Source organism: Tachysurus vachellii, chromosome 4 (assembly GCF_030014155.1).
Source record: "Tachysurus vachellii isolate PV-2020 chromosome 4, HZAU_Pvac_v1, whole genome shotgun sequence".
Classification (NCBI taxonomy): Eukaryota; Metazoa; Chordata; class Actinopteri; order Siluriformes; family Bagridae; genus Tachysurus; species Tachysurus vachellii.
The window spans coordinates 12,166,209-12,190,382 of NC_083463.1; the positions used below are offsets into that span (position 1 = coordinate 12,166,209).

The 24,174-nt window shown below is 40.1% G+C and overlaps 1 protein-coding gene across 1 annotated transcript; it reads right to left on the reverse strand.

Annotated features, from left to right (window-relative positions):
* Positions 1-1,577: 1,577 nt before the first annotated feature.
* LOC132843940 (cilium assembly protein DZIP1L-like) lies at positions 1,578-23,598 on the reverse strand. Its single transcript, XM_060867078.1, has 17 exons — positions 23,431-23,598; positions 20,557-21,094; positions 19,785-19,869; positions 18,954-19,078; positions 18,718-18,879; positions 17,433-17,543; positions 16,913-16,975; positions 16,641-16,787; positions 16,496-16,526; positions 16,219-16,299; positions 15,995-16,113; positions 13,673-13,850; positions 13,346-13,514; positions 11,904-12,121; positions 11,688-11,818; positions 11,127-11,269; positions 1,578-1,705 (listed from the first exon to the last, which is right to left on the reverse strand). Exons 1-17 carry the CDS (start codon positions 23,487-23,489, stop codon positions 1,702-1,704), a joined length of 2,364 nt encoding a protein of 787 aa, XP_060723061.1. The 5' UTR covers positions 23,490-23,598; the 3' UTR covers positions 1,578-1,701.
* Positions 23,599-24,174: the final 576 nt, after the last annotated feature.

Below are 24,174 nucleotides of genomic sequence, written 5' to 3' on the forward strand. Positions count from 1 at the left end.
GGAATAATAGTCGATAGCGTGGTGAGACACAGTCTGTTCTACAGGTAGTATGTACATTATGAGGTAATGGTCTGTGATGTCATCACTTTGTGGTATGATATCTACAGTATATCAGTGACATCTATTCCGTGTGATATTATTAAATCTAGTGTGTGATCAAGATGATGTGTTGCTCTAGTGATGTTTTGTTTAAGCCCAAACGAGTTGAGTAGGTCCATTAATGTGAATCCCAAAGCATCGTTTGTATTGTCAACGTGAATGATAAAATCTCCTACAATTAATGCATTATCAAAGTTAACCAATAGGTCCGAAAGAAAATCTGCAAACTCTCTAAGAAAATCAGTGTAGGGCCCTGGGGGTCTATACACGGTCGCTGTAGCAAAAGACATCATGGATTTTTTCATGTGCATGTGCGAGAGTGCAACATTAAGAACGAGCACTTCAAAAGAACTAAATCTATACTGTGTTCTCTGGATAACAGTGAGGAAATCACTAATCACACCTCCACGACCAGTCTGACGAGGCTCATGCTTATAGATATATCCTGATGGTGTAGACTCATTTAGACCAATGTATTCATTTGGTTTAATCCAAGTTTCAGTAAGGCAGAGTGCAGTGAGGCTACTTTCTGAGATGATTTCATTTACAATAAGTGCTTTTGTGTGCAAGTGATCTAATGTTCAGAAGCCAAACGTTAGGAACTGTTTTTGTTTGTTTCTTTGCCATTTTTCTGGTCCAATTACGATTATGATTATTAAGATTAAGATTATTTTGAGAACTTCTCATGCATTTACTTTTTGATCTCACTACTTGGGGAACAGACACCATTTCTATATTATGAGCTGTGTGTATTTGTATCAGTGTGACGAGGTGAATGATGGCTATTAAAATTTAGGTTTAAATCATAGTTTACCAGTCAGAAGGTGTGCAGCTCCCTGGAGATGTGGTCTGAGGGGATCTCCACTCCAACTCTGCTGGGGTGCAGGCCATCAGCACGGAACAGCCACTCTACGACACTCCCAGAAAATTTTCGAGTTATCAATAAAGAGTAAATTGTGAGCCTGACACCATGACTGTAACCATTCATATAAAGCAAAAAGTCTACTGAACTTTTCGATTCCTCGCTGGTACGTGGGAAGAGGTCCAGACACGATGATCCTCGCCGCAGGCGCTGTGCTGCGAACCGTCTCCACCAGGGTGTTGAAGTCCCTCTTCAGGATCTCCGACTGCCTCAGGCTGGTGTCGATCATGCCGGCATATAGAAACACAGCTCCGGTGTTTCTGCTCATGACCCTAGGTACCTGTGCAGTGACATCAAGAACACGAGCACCAAGTAAGCAGTGAGTGCGAGCCTTACCTTTAGCCACAGAGTAGCATGGACGTGGCAGACGATGGAGTCTCCGATGGTCACAGCTTCTCGGTCCGTCTCGCGAAGGGGAGCGAAGCAGTTCCGGGTGGGGATCTCGAAGACCGGTGGTGGCCCACGTCTTCCGCTGCTGCACCAAGGGTCTGCGGTACCCTGGTGCCGGAGAGAACAGCGCCTGTAAAGGCAGCTTCCTGGGTGCGCTGGGCCTGGACAGAGTAACACACGGAGTAGAGGTGGAGGGAGTAGTAATTTCACGCCGGGGATTTACCTGAGACCAGGTACCTTCCAGCGCGGCCTCCAGCTCCAGTTCCACCGAGTGCAGCTCGAACGTGTCCTCACCTGCACTCAAAGGCAGACACACAAGCGACATGGTGTTATAGGGCAAATACAACAGGGATAATTGGTGTGAAAAAGGTGTACTAGCGGTAACCGGGCTAACAGGCTATTGATGCTAGTGATGCTAACCAGCTAGAAGCGGACGCTCAGGAAAACAAATAAAATGTTAGCGATATCAAAAAGTATTCAGAGCTATTGTTCTACTCTTAAGATGCTATTGCCGGTGTGTTCGCCAAGCAAACAAATGGGACCGGCACGCGGCAAACAATTCAAACACAGGAAGTGTAAATCACTTAAACACTTGGCTGTCACCAAAGCCAGGAGCAGTGCCATCTTTAGAGAGAGATACTTAAGTCCCACCGCCCCTATTGGCTCAAAAGGATGTTGAGACAAGGCTTCTAAGATGATGGGTCTCGTATGCGGCGCGCCCCCTTCATAAAGCGACTTATTAAAGGGTGCTGGCCTGCCGATTTTTCACCAAAACCTATATGGCAGGCTGAAATAGCTGCCAGGTATACCTTAATGGTGGAGAAAGCCATCCCTTTATCTAGCAGATCTTGAAGAATGTATAATATATCCCTAACAGGGCACTGAAACAGGATAATCACTCTCCGCTCACACCATTCGTCAAAAACACACCATTTATTGCTTTAAAGTGTGAGGGTAGAGGAGGCTCTTGCACTCTGTATAGTATGTATGACTGACGAGGGCAAGCCAGCCACATTCAGATTCCACCTCTCACGGGCCAAGCCCAGAGGGCTAACATCTCCGGATGAGGATGGTAAATTTCCCCCTGCGCCTGTGACAGGAGGTCCCTCCATGGGGGGAGGGGCCAAGGGTGACCCGACAATATTTGAACTATCTCGGCCACCCAATGTTGGGATGGCCAGCACGGGGCTATCAGAATTAATGACAGACACTGCTCCCTCTATCTGGCTGAAGTTGGGGAGATTAGGCTCAGAGGGGCAAATGCATACAGAAGCACGTCTGGCCATTGATGGGCTAAAGCATCCACACCCAGCAGTGCATTTACGTCCACCAGAGAGAAATACAGAGGGCACTGAGCGTTTTCTTGCAAGGTGAAGAGATCTACAGCAGCCTGACAGTACCTCTGCCATATCTGGCTCACCACCTGAGGATGGAGTTTCCAATCCCTGTAAAGGGGGTTTCCCCTGGACAGTAAATCTGCTCCCCTGTTCAAAATCCCCGGAATGTGAGTTGCCCTGAGAGATAGAAGCCGTGTGAAGGGGCGTCCTGAGCATCACAGGGTTTTTCCAGTGTCTGAGTGCTTCGAAACACATGTATGATTGATTCTCACCGGCCGGCTGAGATGCCGGCAAGAGCACAGACGCAAACGCACGATCCAGCGCTGAAAGTCCCTCATTTTGAGTAGCCCCAAATGTACTACAGCGATCACTGAAGCCATTATGGCTGACCCCAGTATTCGTAAGCACAGTCTGTACGGGACCACTTGTCCCCTCTGAAAATGAGTGAGACATTGTGTGAAAGACGCTTTTCTCTCTTCCGTCAATTTGACTTGATACGAAAGGGAGTCCAAGTTGAGCCCCAAATACTCTGTTTGTTGATAGGGCACCAACCGGCTCTTTATCATGTTTATCCTGAAACCCAAGTCACTGAGGTGATTTAGGACCATTTCTGCGTCTTTTATGGCTTGCTCTCTTGATGACAAGCATATCAGATAATCGTCTATGTAAGAAAATATTCTTATTCCCTTGTCCCTCAATGGGAACAGGGCTGCCTCCACACATTTGGTAAAAACCCTCGGAGCTAAAGACAGCCCAAACGGTATAGTTTGAAATTCGTATGCTGTGCCCCGGTATGCAAACCCGAGGAATTTCCTGTGAGAGGGGTAAATGTCTATGTGGAAGTATGCATCCGACAGATCTATCGTCATAAACCACTCGTTTGGGTGAATCGATTGACAAAGCACCTTGTGTGTCAGCATTTTGAATGAATACTTTCTTAGGAGCTTGTTTAATATACGCAGATTCAAAATAAGACAGAAGGCTGTGCCGCCTTTCTTTGGAACTACGAAATAACGGGAATAGAAGCCCTGACGGCTCTGTTCCCCGTGCACCACTCTGATTGCCTGTTTGCTCAGAAGGGTTTCGATTTCGGCCGTCAAAACACAAACACAATTCTCCCTTGGCCACTGATATGATCAGCCCATTGAAACGAGACAGTTTTATGGCAAACTGAAGTCTGTATCCCCGTGAAACTGTTGCTAAAACCCACGGATGAACCGTGCTCTGTGAATAAGTGCACACTCAAATTACAAGTCAAACCAAAAAAACCCGTTCAAGCCGCACTCCACAGCAAAAGTAAATCATAACCTCAAACCACAACAAGTTGTTTCCCCCTCATTAACAGAGTACACCACATATGTAAGGTAAAGGAAACCCCCAGTCATTAGTTGGTCCAAGATAAAACAAACAAGAAAACAATTAACCATTAAGCCATCAATGCTTTCAATAAAAGTAAACGGTAATCATGCATCATCTGTAAAAAGACAAAGAAAATACAAATTGATTGCCATACCATATTTAACAATCTTAAAAACACTTAAAAGAATTACACATTAAAAACACAAATTACAATATAAAAAGCTTAAAACCAAATACTTTAGTAAGCATAAGTCACAACCCCTACGTTTACAATTCAGTTCTAGGCTGCTATACTGTTCATTAGTCAATTGGTCTTTTCATCTGCTATAACACAGCCTTGAAAACACCAAACAGCTTTTCTTAGCACATGGTACACAAAGAGGAAGTCACCAAGTTTGACTTCCTTTTATACTCTCTTGACTCCTGGGATTTGTAGACCACCCAATTTGTAGTCCTACACCTTCTACCCCATTACACATGTTTTATTTTCAATTCCACTGTATGTGTAAGTGCTTGGTGACACTGCACATGGCTCTGACCTCCCTCTTTTCTCTGAACTAGATTAGAGCGAACATAAAGAGCCCTTATTGAACAGAAGGGCTGTATTCCCGCCTTCTTCTCTTCGCCGGCGGAGAGAGAAGGACAGGGGAACACCTGTCAGGTCACGTGTCAGGTCGCACACCTTTTCTTCCTTTCCTCGGGGTGGGGCGGACGGTTCCTAGCCGCCGCGGCCGCAAATGAATGCTTTCCCCAAGGTCTGGAGCCATCCTGTTGCCCGCTGTGAGCAGGTCTTACAGTTTTCGTGCTCATCGGCCGCCCTCTCGATGCTGCGGCTGCTGTGAAGCCCTGCTGCATCGGCTGAGAGGGTGGTCACGTCGCTTGTTTGCGTGGCAAGCAGAGGTGAAAAGCTTCATCCTCCTGTTTTCTGAGGGTGCTGGTTTCTCTCATTTTCTCGAGAGCAGGCCCAAATAAACCCTTAGTCGGGTCGTAAGGGACATCCATCACCTCTGCTTTCTGAGTGTCGCCCAAGCCTGACAGGTTTAACCGCAGTGCTCTCTCACCTGATTACGGCCAAGCCCATTACGTGGCCGCAGCCCTGCACCACACCGCATGAGGAGCGCAGGACCAGATCGCTTACGACACAAATTTCGTCCCAGAGTGCCGGGTTCGGTACTCCTGAGTCCAACTGCTTGATATGCTGACAGTAAAGTCACAGCATTCAGCGAGCATACGGACTGCCCCGCGTAATTGTACATCCTCCGAAAGGTTGCAGTGGTCAGTCGATCCATCTTATTCGGCAGTGAAAACTGCGATGAGGCGGAAACAGACTGTCAATTCGGGTGGAAGTGATAAGCCAAGGCTGAAGGCTCCACTGCTGGGGGTCCGGCCAACCCCAGCTCCTCCATCCCTTGAATCTCCAACATCGAGTGTCCCTTGGTGGGGAGCTTGCTCATAAAGGGGCTAGACCAATATCGAGACATCTCCTTCATGCATGCAGGCATGGCAGGGAGGAGCTGTCTTGCTGCCGAGTGGGCCAGCGGCAGCCTTTTCCCATCATAAAGGTCTCTTACGGCTCCTACGGCAGTTTCAGCGGCTGGCCAGGCTAGGCCCAACTTCGCCGTGGCCCATTTGCACACTTCGTGCAGGCTGCTGTCAGCAGGAGGGGCCAAATCATTCGTGCTAGATGGTCTAGACTGTTGGGCTGGAAAGGGGGAATTGTCTTCCTCCTCTTCATCTACCATGCCGAGATCGAGGAGGTCAGAGTTAGCATCGCCATCTGCGTCCTCATTCCACAGTTCATCATCCTCCTGCATTAGCAGGCCATCAAACCGCGGAGGCATGTCCTGGGATTCGGCTTCCATCATATCCGCCCAGCTCTTACTAGCTCGTGGCAGATGGGCAGTCGCTGTTGAGGCAGCTTCAGACAGGCAAGGGTCCTGCTGGTTAGCTACCGACACTTTCAGCCTCCTTTCCAAGATTTTCACCAGCATTGACGCGCAGTGAGCGCATGTCTCCGGATCCGCTAGCGACATACACACTATACACACTATGCACATAGGGTGAGGGTCCCTGCCCGAGATGGTAGGGCGGGATACAGCCTCCTTCGTCTTCGACTCATGCCCTTTGGTGGGGATAATCACCGTCGGCATAGCGCAATCTAAAGACTTGTCACAACGCGTTAGTCTGTTAGACGCGGTAGGTCCTTGATGCGTAAACCCAAGTAAACTAGATGTCTCCTACCGCTGTAACTAAATACGCAATAGGGAGATCAGAATAGCTCGCCGTGACGTGGACGCTATTCAAAAATTTAGGGTTGTCACTCACCACAATCCCTACACTGATGTCGGTCCGTCTATTGAACAGTTACGCGAAATCAGCAAGTCAGGATGCGCTGAGAGAGCTTGCTGCAGTCTTGCTCACGGGAAGAAAGCGTGAATGACGTAGACAGGGGTCAACCTGGCTGATATAGGTGGGGCGGAGCCTGGTCACAGGTCAACCTGTCTGTCAAAGACAGACGTGGTGTCATAAGAGCTTCCTCAGTTGGTCACGCCCAAAGCGATTCCCCATAGTGAAACAGCGGTCAAAGTTAGAAAAAGAACGGTCCACTGTAGTACGCTTTGTTCCCTTCTTTACGCGCCTGAGCAATCAGCAGGCGTTTCGGTAATCCTTCGTGAAGTCTTCCACAACTCTGACTCCATGGTTTAGGCAGATAGATGAGTTTTTCGTTGATTTCCAAATTTCGTCCCTGTATTTCTGCATTGTGAACTGCACAATCATCTGTCTTGGTCTTCCTGGCTCCTTCTTACCAATCTGGTGCACTGTGTCAATAATATCATCTAATTTCTGTATCAAGTGCGGAGCAATTTCGGCAATCAGGTCAATCACTTCCCTGTGAGGATCCTCTTCAGACTTTTCCCTCATATCGTTGATTCCATCTTCTCTTATATCGTTCAAGCTCTGATGTTCTGTTTTCCAGGTCGCTCTGTGCAGCGGTTAAACTCAGCACTCGCACTTTTCTTTGCAGTCTTTAATTTCAGCCGAGTTAAATTCGACAGCTTTGGAGATTTCTACTATCATGATGCTGTTGCTTCGCATTTGATTCGCCATTTCTTCTAACTTTTCATCTTGTTCTTCCAGCTATAATGAAGTCATAAATTGTTAATGCATGCTACATTTTCTACTCTCCAGGGATTTGTGCTATTGCTGGGGTTTCCATCTTCACCAATTTGATTGTGACCAACTTTGCGCTCACTACCTTTACCTCACCTAATGGCTTGGGTGTAGTTGGCTCTGGTCTTTTTGGATCACCGCTTACTCCAAGGTAGTAGAACGACACACACTGAACTGTACAAAAACCCCAGTATTAATACCTTCATTATAACATTGTTATTACTGATGGTCTGTCAGATACCCGTTCGGCTCCGCCCTGTTCGTTGGTTGGGTCGGTGGTGGTGTTCTGTTTGTTGGTGGTGTCTTGATGTGTTTGGACTGTCGTGGACTGATGCCAGAGAAACGGTGAGTTTGAACTCCAGTCACAGTAATCTGTCATCTGGGACAGACGATGTGTGGGCCGGCTCTTTCCTTATTTAACATATGATATGTGCAATCTTACTAAGTTTAAATTAGATAACAATATTTTCTATTGCTAAAATAAAGCTATACCATTCTATATACATTCACGTTTCACACTTTATTTTCAGAAGCTATTTACCACTTACATAAAAGATATACTTAAAATGTGTAACACCTGTTTATTACTAAATTGAGATTCTTATGAAGCATAAACATTTTGAAACATATTGCAATTCTATGTTTCAGATGCAATATTCTTCACAAGATTCTTCACAAAATTCTACACCCCACATGAATAGAAATGTCTATATAAGTATGTCTATAAAATATCTATATACTCTAAATAATAAAAAGACTGAAATAGTTTTTGGCTCCAAATAAAAGCCAAAAGTGTTTGCAGTCTATGTAACTTCAAGGTGGGAGTTATCAATCAGGGCTTATTTTTGACTGAAAACAGTGAAATCCTTTAGTGATGAAAGTGTCTCTTACCTGAGAAACAGTCCATGTTACAGTACATTTGTCACACACATTCTACAAAATGAACTCCTGTTTTTTTTATTATTATTATTATTATTATTATTATTATTATTATTATTATTATTATTATTATTATTATATTCTAGCATCATTGCATCTTTTTTCTTAATTAAAGATTTTTTTAGTATATGGGTTCTCTATTTTTGTCTGTATTCCAATAATTATTAAGTCATGTTTACGATTTGTTTGCAAACACATTAATCAGAGACATTAACAGATCAAAACACTAGCACATATAAAAGCTGCATTATTATTATTATTTTTGTTGTTGTTATTACTAATAATGTTCATGCATTTTTTTATTTATTTTAATTAATTAATTTTTTTATTCATATGAATTCACTTGAAATCTGTACACTCTAAACCCAGATTTTGTGTTAATGAAACATTTTAAGTGGTCATTACTTATTCTTTGTCGTTTTTAAAAAAAACGTTGTCACTACTAATTCAAATTAGTTGTTTGCACTCGTCTTCGTCTTCTTCTTTCGGCTTTTCCCTTCAGATGAAATATTGAGTGCAATGATCATGTTAAGCAGAGACAACTTGGTATGTTACGCTTCTGTAAGAGAGGAGAGGGGCCTGAAACAGGTCAACGTGACAATGCGCTTTCTGGTCCTCGGCGCACAAAACGTGGATTTTTGAAAGCACTTTGAAACGGTGAGTGTAAATAGTCTAATATATAGAAATCTTTCTGACAATAAATGATTACCCTAAAACCGATGTTAGTTAAATGTTAACTTAGTGTAAATGTGACGATGGATTCTAGTTTTTTCACTCATTCTCTGTCCATTCACAGTAACATGAGCTATTTCTGCCAGGTCACATTTAATAACGTTAGCCAGTGTTATATGTTCCCAGTTACAACGTTTGTATTTCACTGGCATAAGTTTTTTTCTGTTGGTTCATATAAGCGTGTATGCATGTACAAGTGCTTGTCGCTAATGCTAGCATATGTCTCTGGTGTCGGTTTTTTGTCGGCTCATACTGTATAAGCGTGTGTAAGTTATGCATGTACGTTACACACTAGCATATCTCTGGGGTATTGAAAATAACCGTTCAAAAAAATGTGTTTCTTAAAGTTTCTTTCGAAACTTTTATTATTTTGTGTTTGTTTGTAGTAGCAACTTAAACTGTTTAAAAGATGTAGTCATTAGCAGATGTTCATTAACGTTTTACAGTGAAAGTGATTTTCTAATCTAAACGTTTTCTTATGCTCTGTTTTCACAGGTTCTTTTGAAGATGCAGTGGAAGTTTTGTGAATTTATATGTGACAAAGAGGTTACCTATTAAAACATTATAGTTAACTACCATCAGGGCTAAGCTAGCATCAGTAGCCATGCCAGTTTTTTGTTCTCAAGATGCACAGTGTGAATCTCTGAACAGATTCTTGTTCCGATTGTCCAGTCACTGCAGTAAGTGCTCTTAACATTTACCAGTGTTCAGCGCTTATAGTGTACTGTATGTTAAAACTGCATATTGTTGCTCTATTCATATGAGTTAACAGTTATAAACTGAAAGGTTGTCACCAGTGCATGCAGGAGTGTGTGCATGTGCTTTTTTCCCTTTGTTTTTATCCAGTTTAATGCTTTATTGTTGAATAATGTATTTTCCTCTAAACACTGTATTGTTAACATTGTGAATTTGAGTACATTGCAGTGTTACCTGTTTTTTGTCAACAATAAAAAAATTAAATGGTGTTATTGGTTAATTTCTTATTAAAATTAATTAATTAATAAAAGTAGTATAATTTAAATTATAAGACATTAATAGTTATTTTATAAATCATATGCTCACAAACATTAGTAATGTGAACTAATGAATTTCAGTAAAGACTACTAATTATGTTGGCTTTGTAGAAGCCAACATTCTGTTTTCCTATTTAAGCTTAGACAAAAAAATTTAAATAGTAACTCCTCCTAGGGCTTTTGAGCCATACTCACCAAATTCGGATATGTTGTAGAACCTGGTCGTTTGTTGCTGTTTCTTTTCTAAGCGATCCGAGTACCGGTACTTCCGGTACCAGGTCTCAAAGTGGCCTTTTTCCCCATAGATTCCCATTCTAAACTTTGGAGGTTTATAACTTGGCAAGCTTTTGAACTATCTACACCAAACTCGGCCAGCTCCTTTAGGGTGATACTCTGAACAAAGTCGGTGTATCGATTGGCCTTTCGATTGTGCCGCAGTCCCGCCCCCAAAATATGCAAAATCAAAAAACTTTTTACAACATGGACTTGTGACATATCAAAACACTCAGCCCAATGTGGGGAACTTCCTCAAGAGTATTAGGATGATGTCACATGCTCGTCTCCACTTAAAGCTCCGCTTTAGCTTTCTGTCTACTTGCTTCCAAAAGTAACACTGACCCTTATGTCCACTCGCCTCCAAAAAGCACCGGCCTTTGCAAATACTTGCATCGTCAAAGCCAACATCAAAGTTTGTCGCGACAAATTTCACAAATCTAGTGTAAATTTGATTTGTCTATCGCATGACTTGAGATTCTATGTTCAGACAACTTAACTTGTTTAGTTTTATCCTGTGCAAAAACTAAAATGGTTTGGTGCAACGGGTTTCCTCGCAAATTTCTAGTAATGTCAACTAATTCAGGTTAAGAGTGTAGGTGAAATATTACTAATGGAATGTAGTATTTGTTTGATTAAATCAGAGAATATTTTTTCTCTCTTTTTTTTGCAATACAAAACAAAGCCACATAAAATGTCCCTTAAATGTAGTTCACTTTAAATAGAATTTTCATTTTAATTTAAGTCACATTTCCATAAAGCTAAACAGTACAACATATGCATGTAAGTGCTAATTAATGAAGGCAAGTGACAGTTTTAAGACTTAAAACTTAGACTTAAACTTAAATGAAGAAATTGAAGAGTTCATTTAAGAACATTAAAGCCCTTCACCATGCTCCTGCTCTGCTGGCAGCTGAGCTCCATACGCTAGTGCCTGAGGTGGCGGCCACATCTGAGCTTCTGCGCCCGGTTGTGGGTGGCGCAGTGAGCTCCTCGATGGAGGATAAGTCCATCTCACTCTCTTCATCAGACACCTGCAGAAATACAACTGTATCATGTATGATTCAGCAACAATGACACTCTTAATTCACTAAACTGATTAGCTTTTTGGCTTGGTTAGGATGAAACTAGCACAAAGTCTTCCTTAAATGCAATGCAATGTACTAGTAAAAATGATGTGTACCAGTTGTGAACCAGGAAAATTCACTGAATTTATAATTTAACTGAAACAAAGGTTACAAACAAAAGCATTTTTTCCAAACATACTTACATTCCACATCCTATTCCCAACACACTCACAAGCATACGAAAGAAAAGGCATTTGTGTGGATGAATGTTCAAACTGCATTTTGTGTGATGTTTACTAAAAAACTGCATTTCAACAATATAGCTAAATGCTATTAAAACATGAGGGTTCATTTTCTTTAATGGTATTGGTGTGATTTTCTTTACCGCCTGTTGTTTGATGATGGAGGGTCGAGGTGAAGGTTGAGAGGCTGGAGGCAGGACTCGTATTCCTCCTACAGGTTTTTTTGTGATACTCAGCTGCTTTTCTAAACTTCTTGCCAGCGTTTGAACTGAACCTGAGACCAAAGAGAACAGAGAAGGTAGGTGAGCTTGACACTCCTACAAGCTATGAATAAGAGTGTCTCATAGAACTGACACAACCTGCTCTATCTCTAGTTCTCCCACCATGTGGTTTTTGTGTGTCTGATTCATCTGAATCATTGCTGTCTGACCAGCTGAACTCGTGTTCTGCTCTCTGCTGTTCCTTTGTTGATGTGAGGTGGACAGAGGTGGACGGTTTGTCCCGGGAGCTGGTGATATAGGCGCTGTCCTCGCCTGACTCGTCATCATCGTCCTCTTCTGAGCTGAAGGGTGGAGTTCTGAGAGAAGGAAAGCATACATTAATCACACATCAACATTTTCTGATAAGCAAAGGGAATATTGACCAAAGCCTGGCATGTATGACGTGTGTGAGGTGAAACACATCACATTTTCCTCAGTGATCCGATACTATATGGGGTTTTCGATAATATATAAAGCGCGTTGTTTTAGATGGACCTGACAGCTGCTAAACTTTGGAACAAGCTGCAACAAAATGGTGAAAAGATAAATACAAAAAAAAACTTCCTTTCATAATATTAACACCAGATGGCAGCATTAACATGTAATAATGGTGTCCTTTCATACATTTTATATTTACATACATTTTATGACATTTTTAGAGGCAGCAAGTGAGACATGAACAGTGAAACAATATAAGAATGTAAACAGTAACTAAGTAGTTATCTGAATTATTTACTTTATTTGTTTTGTATTTTGCACAAAGTGCCCGTCTACGAGTGAAGGCTCAGATAAGGTTGCTATGAAACGTGGAATATAAAATCATTCAAATATTTCCCTTTTTGGTTCATTTGTTCACCCTCTATTCTGCTCCATTTCAATCTTATATATTATCCTGATCAGGGTCGCGGCCTTTTCATAATTCTTAAGCATTCTTAAACTTCTCTTTTAATCTACATACATGTTTATTTGTCCTCTAATGCATTTCACACCTTCCTCTGCTCCACCTTCTCTTATTCTTTTACTTTTCTTTATTTTCTTGAGATGACGTCTACCTTCATGTCAATCATATAGGGCATGCATACAACCCTGATATGGTCATTGAACACACCGTTGTTAGGGTCGCTGGAATTAACTTATGCTGCAAGTAAACACTCTGTGGACATCAGGACTAGCAATGAATGAAAATTTTGATCATTTGCTGTCACTTTGCTCTTCAGTCTACCCTGAAGAGCCAGAAGACTTTAACACGAAAGGACAAATTTTCAGGGTAGGTTTAGTTGTATTCAGTGTATTTGTTCAGTTTTGTTGTACTTATGCATTGAAATAAAAGTATTCATATTCGATTTGTATTCTGTTCTATTCTATGTTGATATTTCCGACTGACAATATTATAAGTTACAAAATAACAAGTTACTTGAAATAATTATCATTTTTCATGTCATAGATTTATATTATTGAGGTGTGTGTGTGTGTGTGTGTGTGTGTGTGTGTGTGTGTGTGTGTGTGTGTGTGAGTGAGTGTGTATGTGTGTAGGGAATCACCTGCTCTTCTTTTGCTGTGCTGGTCGAATCGATGTGGGTGCAGGTGCTTTGGAGCGTGGTGCAGCTGTAGGAGTCTGATGAAGCTCACGTTTCTGTGGGGGGTGTTTGGAGCTGAGCCGTCTAAGTTTGGGGCTTTGTTCTAAAACTGGACTACGAAGCTTCTTTCTCGCTAAAAAAAAAAACCAGGAGTAGAACTCATCAGACAAATGCAGGACCATTCAATGTAACAATGAAGTTTTAACAATGAAACTGCTTTGACTGCATAATATAATGTACCGTGTGCTTCTGTAGTGTTAATGTGTGTAGGTTTGGTATGTGTGTTCTTACGTAGCATGTGCCTGCTAGGCGTAGATTTTCCCTGACTCGTCTGCAGCTCTCTCACTCTTTGCTCTAGCTGGTTCTCAATGCTGCACCTCAAATCATGCAAATGTGCTTGACTCCTAAAATTCTGTTCTCGCTCATACATTAGTCTCCTAAAGGTCTGAGCAGAGATTCCCTTAGTGCCCTGAACAACACAACAAGGACTGTATCAACAATACAATAAATATAGCATGGCTTCAGCATAATTCAGTACAATGAACAATAAAATAGTGACATGTACAACCCTAAATTAGTGATTTCTAAATTTACTTTGACTTGTATTTCATTGCAGACAATGTGAACACAAAATATTTCATGTTTTGTCTGGTCAGCTTAATTTCATTTGTAAATATACATCCTTTCCTGTCATTCAGACCTGCAACACATTCCAAAAAAGGTTGGGACAGGAGCAATTTAGGGCTAGTAATCAGGTAAATTGGTCAAATAATAATGTGATTTGAAACAGGTGATGTCAACAGGTGACTGTAATTATGATTGGTTACAAAAGCAGCATCCAAGAAAGGTCTAGTCATTTAGGTGCAAAGATGGGCAGAGGATCGCCAGTTTGCCAACAAATACATGAGAAAATTATTGAAATGTTTAAAAACAATGTTCCTCAAAGAAAGATAGGAAGACATTTGCTTATTTCACCTTCAACAGTGCATAACATTCAAGGTTCAAGGAATGTAGAGGAATTTCAGTGCATAAAGGACAAGGGCGCAAGCCTAAGCTGAACAACCGTGATCTCTGATCCCTCAGGCGGCACTGTATCAAGAATCGTCATTCATCTATAAGCGATATCACCACATGGGCTCAGGACTACTTTGGCAAACCTTTGTCAAGTACCACAAACGTAGTTACATCCACAAATGCCAGTTAAAACTGTACTGTGCCAAAAGGAAGCCCTATGTTAACAGTGTCCAGAAGCGCCGTCGACTTCTCTGGGCCCAGAAGCATCTGGGATGGACCATCACGCAGTGGAAACGTGTACTGTGGTCAGAAGAATCAGTATTTCGGGTATTTTTGGGGACAAATGGATGCCGTGTGCTCCGGACCAAAGAAGAAAAGGATCATCCAGACTGTTACCAGCAACAAGTCCAAAAGCCAGGGTCTGTCATGGTATGGGGTTGTGTCAGTGCCCTTGGCAAAGGTAACTTGCACTTCTGTGATGGCACCATTAATGTTGAAAAGTACATAGAGATTTTGGAGCACAATATGCTGCCTTCAAGAAGACATCTTTTCCAGGGACATCTATGCATATTTCAACAAGATAATGCAAAACCACATTCTGCGCACATTACAAATGAAGAGGATACAGGTACTTGACTGGCCTGCCTGCAGTCCCAACCTGTCTCCAACAGAGAATGTGTGGCGCATTTTGAAGTGCAAAATGCAGCAACAAAGACCCTGTACTGTTGCCCACCTTAAGACTTGTTTGCAGCAAGAATGGGACAAAAGTACACCTGAAACACTTCATCACTTGGTGTCTCCAGTCCATAAACATCTTTTAAGTGTTGTGAAAAGGAATTACAACATTACAAAGTGGTAAATGCTTTACTGTTACAACTTTTTTGAAATGTGTTACAAGAACCAAAATAGGAATTTTGTTTTTTTGAAAAAAAAAAACAAAAACAATAAAAATCATGAGGAACGCATTAAATAATGTGCTGTTGTACTGTCCGCAATGAAATACAAGTCAAAGTAAATTTAGAAATCACTACTTTCTTTTTTTAATTGTGTTTTCATACTGTCCCAACTTTTCTGATTTGGGGTTGTATATATGTGTACTGTAAAAAGTATATTACAATGTACGGATGCACTACTAGGATTTAGTTTTGTCTAGTAATCTTACCAGGTATCTAACATGTAAATGATGGCCATTCACATACAGTAAGGTTGAAAAGTCTGAATCCACCATAATTATTTTTTTTTTTTATTTACTGAAAGGAGACACAATGCATAATGGACCACACCATTCATAAAACTCTTGCATGAATGAGTGTGTAAATGGGTGTGTGAACAATTGTGTGCCCTGCAATGGACTAGCAACCCAATTAGATTACGTTTCTGCCTCATTCCTAATGTTCCTACTCCATGCACCATGATCTTCAACAGGATTAAACACTTGAAGAGTGAAGAACGAATTTCAGGCTGAGTAAATGGTAGCAAGTACAGTATATTGTACAAGTGGGAGCATTTCTAGGTTTTAGCTACTTACACCAGCTGTTCATTACGAACCTATGATCCTTGTGTATAGTTTTAATCATTCATTAAATTCAGTGTATTTACCTTTCTTATTCCCATCATCTCCAGTCTCTTCTGCAGTCTTTTCTTAATGATTGGTCTGAAATTCTGCACCAGAATTCCTCTCTCTGGTTCCACTCGGGATGCAGCTAATACTTCCACAACTGACATGACAAGAATGTGAATAAGCCTTAAATGCCTGCCAGTGATATTTTTTTTAATAGAAATTGTTAAATACTTTATGTGGTTAACAGTTTGCAAACTCGTACTCTCATCCTTATTATCTTCTTCTTCTTCTTCTTCTTCTTCTTCATCTGCAGAGTTCTGCTCAGCCATTTTTGGAAGTGACTCTAAAAAACAGGTGCCATAAAGTCATATTTGCTGCAATACATTTTCTTCTGATTGTTTGAATTTCTATATACCTAGATACTGTACAATTCTCAAAAAAAACATTCTTCATCCTGGTTACAATTTACCTTGTATAAAAAAAAATATGATTGTAACTTCTTATAAATCAAACTATTCAAAAAGTCTGTCTTATTTTACCTGACTGTGATCTGGACATTAACTTCATTATCTGGAATGAAGAATAAAAACAGTTCTGTTCAATTTCAATTTAGGGCTGAACATAAGATGTAAAATGATGATAAAGATAGAATAATATTGTCAGGCAGGACGGTAACTTGCTCACCTTCTTTTTCTGTGAGTGGATGAGTGTTTCTCTGTCTCTGAGCTGTTTAGATAGAGACTGAACCTGCTGCATCAGCGAGTGCACACTAGAAATGGTGCTTTCCTTTACAGACAAGGCCTTCTGCAGCCTGTTGTTTTCACTTTCCAGCTACATTAAGCACATACACAGTCACTAATTATCACAGCAATTTGAATCTTTGTGATAGAACACTAGATATGTTTTCTTGTAATTCCTGGCAGCTTCACAAATCACATACAATCATGAACTCTCACCTTCGCTTTCTCCTGCTGGTGTCTGTTCTGCAGCTCTTCAATTTTCTTCTTCAATTTATTCTTCTAAAAGACAGAACATTCTAGACGTGATCATCTAATCTTACCATGCTGAAAATTAAAGGTTGTAGCTCATGTAAGAATCCCAGTAACTGTTGCACCTTCTGGAAGAGCCCTAAAAACTCCCCAGCCAGGTGGTTGATGATAACCTGCCAGTGGCTCCTGGCTCAACACTTGTCTCTCAACCTACTAAAGATAGGGATGTTGACTGACTGGTAAATTAAACACGGCCTAATTACTGCCAATCTCTTACTCAACCTGAACTCAAGCTCACACTCCCTCAACTAATTATTCATAAACAAGTCCACAAGATACACAGATTTCTATATTTGGGAGAGTTTCCCTTTCTTTTTTTACCTGGAGGGGTATTTTAATCTGCATGCATTTCACCATTTTCCTTAAAATTTGCATAATTTTTTTTTTTTAAACAGAAGAGAGCACAGCAATCAATATGAAAACAAACCATCTGCTCCTTCAGCTCTCTCTCTCTGATCCTCCATTGTTCTTTCTCAATTTCATTCTGACCTCTTAGATTAGACATGTTTCTCTCTCTGCTCTCCAGCTCATGTAGTTTCTGTGCACACAAAACAACATACACAACGCTAAATGATTTTAGAGTAATAATGTAATAACAAATATGTGAAAATGACCAAGCCTATAGAAAAAAAAAATCCGATTTCTTGGTCTTTAACTTCGCTGAACAAACACTGAAAAGTCCAAGTGAAAGTAACTTTAAGTCAATGTTTAGACTTTTTACTCTTTTTGAATTATTAAGCTTTTGAAACATGTCATATGTTTTCAGGCCTTTCTAGATTCCTCACGTTATTATTACTTATAAAGCTTTCAGAATTCTGATATAATTTTTTTCCTCATCTCTACTTTAAGACAACAGATAAAGTTTGGCAAAATAATGTACTGTAATTTTTCATTTTAAATGAAATCTGCCTACAATTATACTGGGTAAGGGGCAACACAGAGATTACAACACAGTCAGTCTGCCTGAAAATGTCTAAATCCTTAAGCTAAGTTTCCTCGAGTAAACGCTGTCACAATTTTTGACTAGCTGTTGAATCAAGTAGTCAAAAGTTGTCAGGTTCTTTACTTGAAACCTACATCCCACCACAACATGGAGAAAAGTCTAATCTTTTCAGTTTGTTATCAGTAATGGCGTCCACCAATTATTACTAGGTATGACACATTCTTTGTGTCACAAAGACCTTTGTGACTGGTCGTCCAATTAAAAAATAGATAAAAATAGTAGGAGTGCTTTTAAAATCTGTTCTATTATAAGCCTTCAGTGCATGTCTCTATGTTAAGATATTTGAGCCTATATCGTGCAGGGATTTGTGATCGATCATAGTAAAGATGAGCTAACAACTGTATGTTATAAATGTAATAAACATAATATAAATGTAATCATTTCAGCCATTTTCTCCTCTGCTTAAGAAACTCTTAAACCTCTTAAAAGTCCTTCTCACTACTCCTAACACTTTTTGACCTTATGAGGTCTTTTAAGGGTTAAGATGCTTCATAAATAACTTTTGTCTGTACTAGGATCTTCTCTTTAATTTTAAGGGGAAACGTCCACATTTCTAAGAATTTTCTTAGAAGTCCATCACTAGGAGCACTAAGAATCTTCATGAATACAGCCCCAGACTAATAACAGTTCTGTCATATTAGGATCTGAGGATATGTGTCTCCATCTATGACCTGTAATGTGTAAATTCTCCAGCCTGCGACACACTTACAGACTCTATGGAGATGATCTTGCTTTTTATTTGCTCAAACTCCTGGTGAAGAAGCTTTATCAGGCTGTCGATTTCATCGTGAAACGTCCTTTTCTCCTCCTCTTTGCATCTCTCCATTATCTCCCGGTCTGATGCTTCTCTTCTCCGCTGCTCCTCCATCTCCTGTAGAATATATTCATATATGTATGCGACCGCATGTTAAAAGATACAGTTCTCTAGGGCTGGCTCAAACCCACCTGCTGTCTCCGATACACATCTGCCTCTCTCTCGGCTTCGAGGCGACTCTGAGTCAGTCTTAGTTTCTCCTTTAGTTCCTCCAGTTCATTCTTCATCTGCTCCACTTGCATCTTCTTATGTCTCTCTGACCAACAAACACAGTAGGCACCGCTTTGCACAATTTGAGAAAAGATTTTCTTTTTTTCTTAATGTAATTATTTTTTTAATGTAAGTATTAAACTGCTGTCTGGTGCTTCTTTGGTTCTAGCACCAAAGTTAATGCATTCAGAATTTAAGGCAAACTGCAGCTCCAGCTATTCATGTGTGAAGCATTACATACAGGTGCAAACTTCAGAACACACCGAGCCGTTCAATTATATTTTAGGGAACATTATGCTGAATCTAAAGAACATTTGTGTTATTTTGTCCAATCATTTGTGAAAATGAGAACATTATGCAGAGCCATTAATATTGCATAACTTATTGTATACAATAGTTGCACAGACACTCAAGTTAATGTTGAAACTTTGCATTGACCTTTTAATAAGTTTGATATAGTGACAATAGACACAAATAAACAACTGTCTCCTTACTCAGACCGCATAGGACAAAAAAGACCCTTTACACACGGAGGACTTCACTATGTCTACTGAATGTATGATGAGTGGAGTCTAGGATTATTTGGCAAAAACCCTTATATTAAGTGGTATCATTATTATCTGCTAAAGCAGAACTGCCTAATGAAAAGGCATGTTGTTTTAAAAACAGTTTAGATGTTCATACCAACTCGGTTTGCTCTGACTGACCCATTTTGCACAGCTCAATGAACACAATGAAAGGGTATTTTATACCTGCATCGGTGATCTCAGGGTGCCGGCGCTGAACATGAGACTGTAAGTAAGAGTAATTGACGAAACACTTCTCACAGAACTGACACTAAAAGGAGAGAAAGACCAACAGGTTGCAGTTCGTAAAACAGATATTTTCTTCTGCCATATACTGAACCAACATCATTTTTAATCACGTGTGTTTTTTCTTTATTTATATGCTTTATCTACTCAAACGGTTATCTATAAATACAGTTCATTCATTCATTCATTTTCTACCGCTTATCCGAACTACCTCGGGTCACGGGGAGCCTGTGCCTATCTTAGGCGTCATCGGGCATCAAGGCAGGATACACCCTGGACGGAGTGCCAACCCATCGCAGGGCACACACACACTCTCATTCACTCATGCAATCACACACTACGGACAATTTTCCAGAGATGCCAATCAACCTACCATGCATGTCTTTGGACCGGGGGAGGAAACCGGAGTACCTGGAGGAAACCCCCGAGGCACGGGGAGAACATGCAAACTCCACACACAGAAGGCGGAGGCGGGAATCGAACCCCCAACCCTGGAGGTGTGAGGCGAACATGCTAACCACTAAGCCACCGTGCCCCCATAAATACAGTTGTTAAAAATAAAAAAACCTAATGTCTACATTTTAAAAATGTTTTTAAAAAAATCAAGTAATTTTTAATCTAAAAGACCTAAGATAATCTAACCTTCAATGAATTAAAGAGCCAGGACAAAATAAGGTTGCCTGCTTTTATTTATGGACATAAAGGAACTCACCTTGTGGTAATTATTGGCACTGGACTGCAGAAGGAGCTGTTGAGTAGAGATAAGTTTCTTCCTACGCCGGCTCTCCAGCTTGACTTCCTGTAGCTCTTTTTCGAGTTGTGTTCGTTCCTCTTCCTTGTGCATTGTCTGGGACAGAGATCTCTGCAGCCGTTCCTCCAGCGCTGCCACCTGTGAGCTCAGATATTCCTGGCAGTGCAGCAGGTACTCTGTGCTAAACTGGGACATGCGCAGAACGTTTAGCAGTGTTATGTCTGTTGGACAGCGGCACTGAGGACACCGTTCACTCTCCACGGTGCAGAAAGTCACGGCACTGATAAACTCCTGCAACACGTTTATGTCTGTTTCTCTCTCCACACGGTCCACATCCATTGCTGCCATGCGCCGCCAGTCAATCGGCTCAGTACGGAGACGAAAGCGGAACGGCTGAGTAGGGATTGAGGCACTCCATGATGGAGAGGTTGGGGAGGTCTGTCCTGGCATGATATCAGGTTTAGGGATAACAGGAAGGGATGATGGCGATTGGCCAGTTCTAAGAAGATCAGTGAAAAAAATAAAGGAAAAATTTCTCACACAGAGAGCAGATACAGCTGACAATAAAGAAATCATTCATTGGTTCTTTCTACATCAAAAAGCACAAACACATATATGATACACAATAAAATCTAAAAATATTCCTGGAAAGTTTTTGTAGAAACTGAAATGCTCTAGTATGAAGGTTATTTACAGTATAATATAATTGGTGTGCAAAAGACAAGTTTGCACTTTTTACAGTTCAATAACAGTTTCTTCAATAAGCAAAAGCAAATTCCAAAAATGAAAAGCAGGAAAAGAGAGAGAAGAGTGAATAGCAATAACTAAGAACAGTTCCCACTCACTGTAAAATTGTTTTATATCACATGAGATCAGATTTACTATGTCTGTTAGGCAGAATAAACTGCAGACAATTTTGTTAACAGCATTAACTAATCTGCACAGTTTAGTTTAGTTTAACAAAAACTAATCTGGTTGTTGGTCTGTCTTGGTCCAACTTATTCAACCTTAATGTATCCCAACTGAGACATATGATAAGAAAAGGGGTAAAAAAAATTAAACAAACAAACAAACAAACAAACAAACAAACAAACAAATAAATAAATAGTAACTTAAAAGTACTTGAAAATACATGCATGTAAGAGAGGAGAGCTGTTTTTAAATCAGGCTGTCTGGAGTGCACAGAGTAAACTCTGACTAGACTTTTATACAACATCAGACATTTTATGTCTGGTTTTATCTAGTTTATTAAATAATTGACTAATTGACAAATATACACCCAGTTATTATTCGCCTTATGTAGAATTACAGAAAGACAAAAAAAAAAAAAAAAGAAATTTTCTAAATATATCTCCAGCCAAGTCATTTTAATATTAATTTGAAATAAATCTTGAAAATAACCTTTGATAAATGAAAACAGAATTTGAATTCATTCTGATCCAAGCTACATTAGTACAACCCATATTTACTCCACAACACATTTGTTAAATCTTAAATTATAGCATTGAAGCTGAACAGTGCATTACTGTTTCCCTGGCGTGTATATAAACACTCGACAGTTCCTAAGCACTGCTGCGTCATTCTATACCACTGACTCTAGACAACCAAATGTCTCTCCTTCAGTTTAGTTTAAATCACTGCAATTGAAATCCCACTCATATCTGTGCACGATGATTTAGTCTACAATGTTTCGGTAGCGTTTTCTACACCAAATGGGTTTAAAATCTGCATGAAAAATTAATTAGTAGCCATTTTGTTTAAAATTGATTTCCTACATCAATAGAACATTAATTGTTAGTTAAATGGTTAACACACTTGAGTTGAACTGAAGGGAAGATTTAATGCACTGTAATGATCAGGTCTGGTGTTTGAGAAATAAAAATCAATGTTTCATGGAAAGAAAAAAGGTTTCTTACATAACTGGAAACCTCATATTCTCAATTCCTTTTTTTTGTGTCAGTATCACTTGTGTAGATGGATCATGAATTATGATAAATACCAGGATATTTTAGTTTGAAATCCAATTCACACTGATAAAGTTTAAGACACACAATGGTAAGAATGCTACAAAAATCCCTCTACTGCTCTGTCCAACCTTGTTAGAACAGCAAACTATAGAATAGTTTAAACAGTAATAAACTACTAGAATAGCAAAAATAGCAGGACTTTTACGACACAAGAACCAGAAACCGGGCAGGAAAAATCACCACTGACCTTTTGCACCCTGGACACAACCTCTTTTCCCAGGCAATCACCCTGATTAACAACTCACAACAATTATACTCCCTGCTTCATGTATTCTGATAATGCTCTCCCACACTTTATGTACATAACTGATCGATCATGTTCTGTATTCAAAACATAATGTATGTGTCCCAATACGTTTAAGCTCACATATACTTATACATATATACATATATATATGTATGTATGTATGTATGTATGTATGTATTGGAAATTAATGAAAATTAAAATATGTTTATTATATATATATATATATATATATATATATATATATATATATATATATATATATATATATATATATAGTATATATATATATTAATTTTCCTGAATTTCCAATACTTCTTAAATTGACTGTAATTCAGTGTTTTCACTTCTAGCCTACAGACTAACGGTAAAACAGCAGCATAACGAATGCTAAGCTACATGCTAACAACGTTACATTTACCAGGAGTCGGTGGTCCTAATTATCCTATTATCGAAAAAATATCGTTTTAAACGGACGTGTCTTATTAACGTTATGGACAGTTTATGAAAACGGGGGTATAACGTGAATAAATATATCCTCTGGCAGCCGAGTGAAGTTTATACCTGGATAACTTACTGCACAGCTTTGTGTCTTCCCTCAGCTCCGGCTCTCTGCTGCACATTTCCCGAAGCAGCTGAGACTTTCAGCCCTGCTGCCCTGAGAAAGCAACAGTAAAGTTTTACAGCTAAGCATTCGAGATTAAATGTAAAACATCAGGGTGTTACATCAGGAACACAAGAAACAGCCGGTCAAGGAGTTTTTAGTTCCACTTTGGGTGGAGCAGCACAATGAAGCACAAACTGTTTCCTTGGAGACAACTGACGCTGGTTGTGTTCTATTAGGAACGTTTGTGTTCACTACGTACACTAGCTAGTAGTCAGGTGCGATTTGTTCAGAATTAGTGTAAGAATTACACTAAATAATTCTTACACCAATTCTGTATCTAATTTTTGTTTCTATACTATAGAAACCAGCTGGGAAACGAACGTAAACGGTACGAGAGAGAGAGAGAAACAGAGAAACAGAGAGAGAGAGAGAGAGAGAGAGAGAGAGAGAGAGAGAGAGAGAGAGAGAAACAGAGAAACAGAGAGAGACTTTTTTTTTTTTTTTTTGCTTTTTACCATTCTTTATTTGCAGTTACATGTAATGATCTTTTATTTCCATTTTAAACGCTGATGTTGCACATGACTGCCCTTTCTGTTCACTGAGAAACTGTCTTTCATGCTTTTATTCACTGCTCCAGGTTGCAGTCCTTTGTGATTTTACACACACACACACACACACACACACACACACACACGGAGAGA

What these genes read in the sequence shown, in the direction of transcription:
- LOC132843940 (XM_060867078.1), bottom strand. Translation starts at nt 23,489, where the DNA reads ATGTGCAGCAGAGAGCCGGAGCTGAGGGAAGACACAAAGCTGTGCAGT. An exon ending in ATGTGTATCGGAGACAGCAG is followed by an intron (nt 18,880 to 18,953) that starts GTGGGTTTGAGC and finishes TATATTCTACAG; the next exon opens with GAGATGGAGGAGCAGCGGAG. An exon ending in ACCAGCAGGAGAAAGCGAAG is followed by an intron (nt 16,788 to 16,912) that starts GTGAGAGTTCAT and finishes TGCTTAATGTAG; the next exon opens with CTGGAAAGTGAAAACAACAG.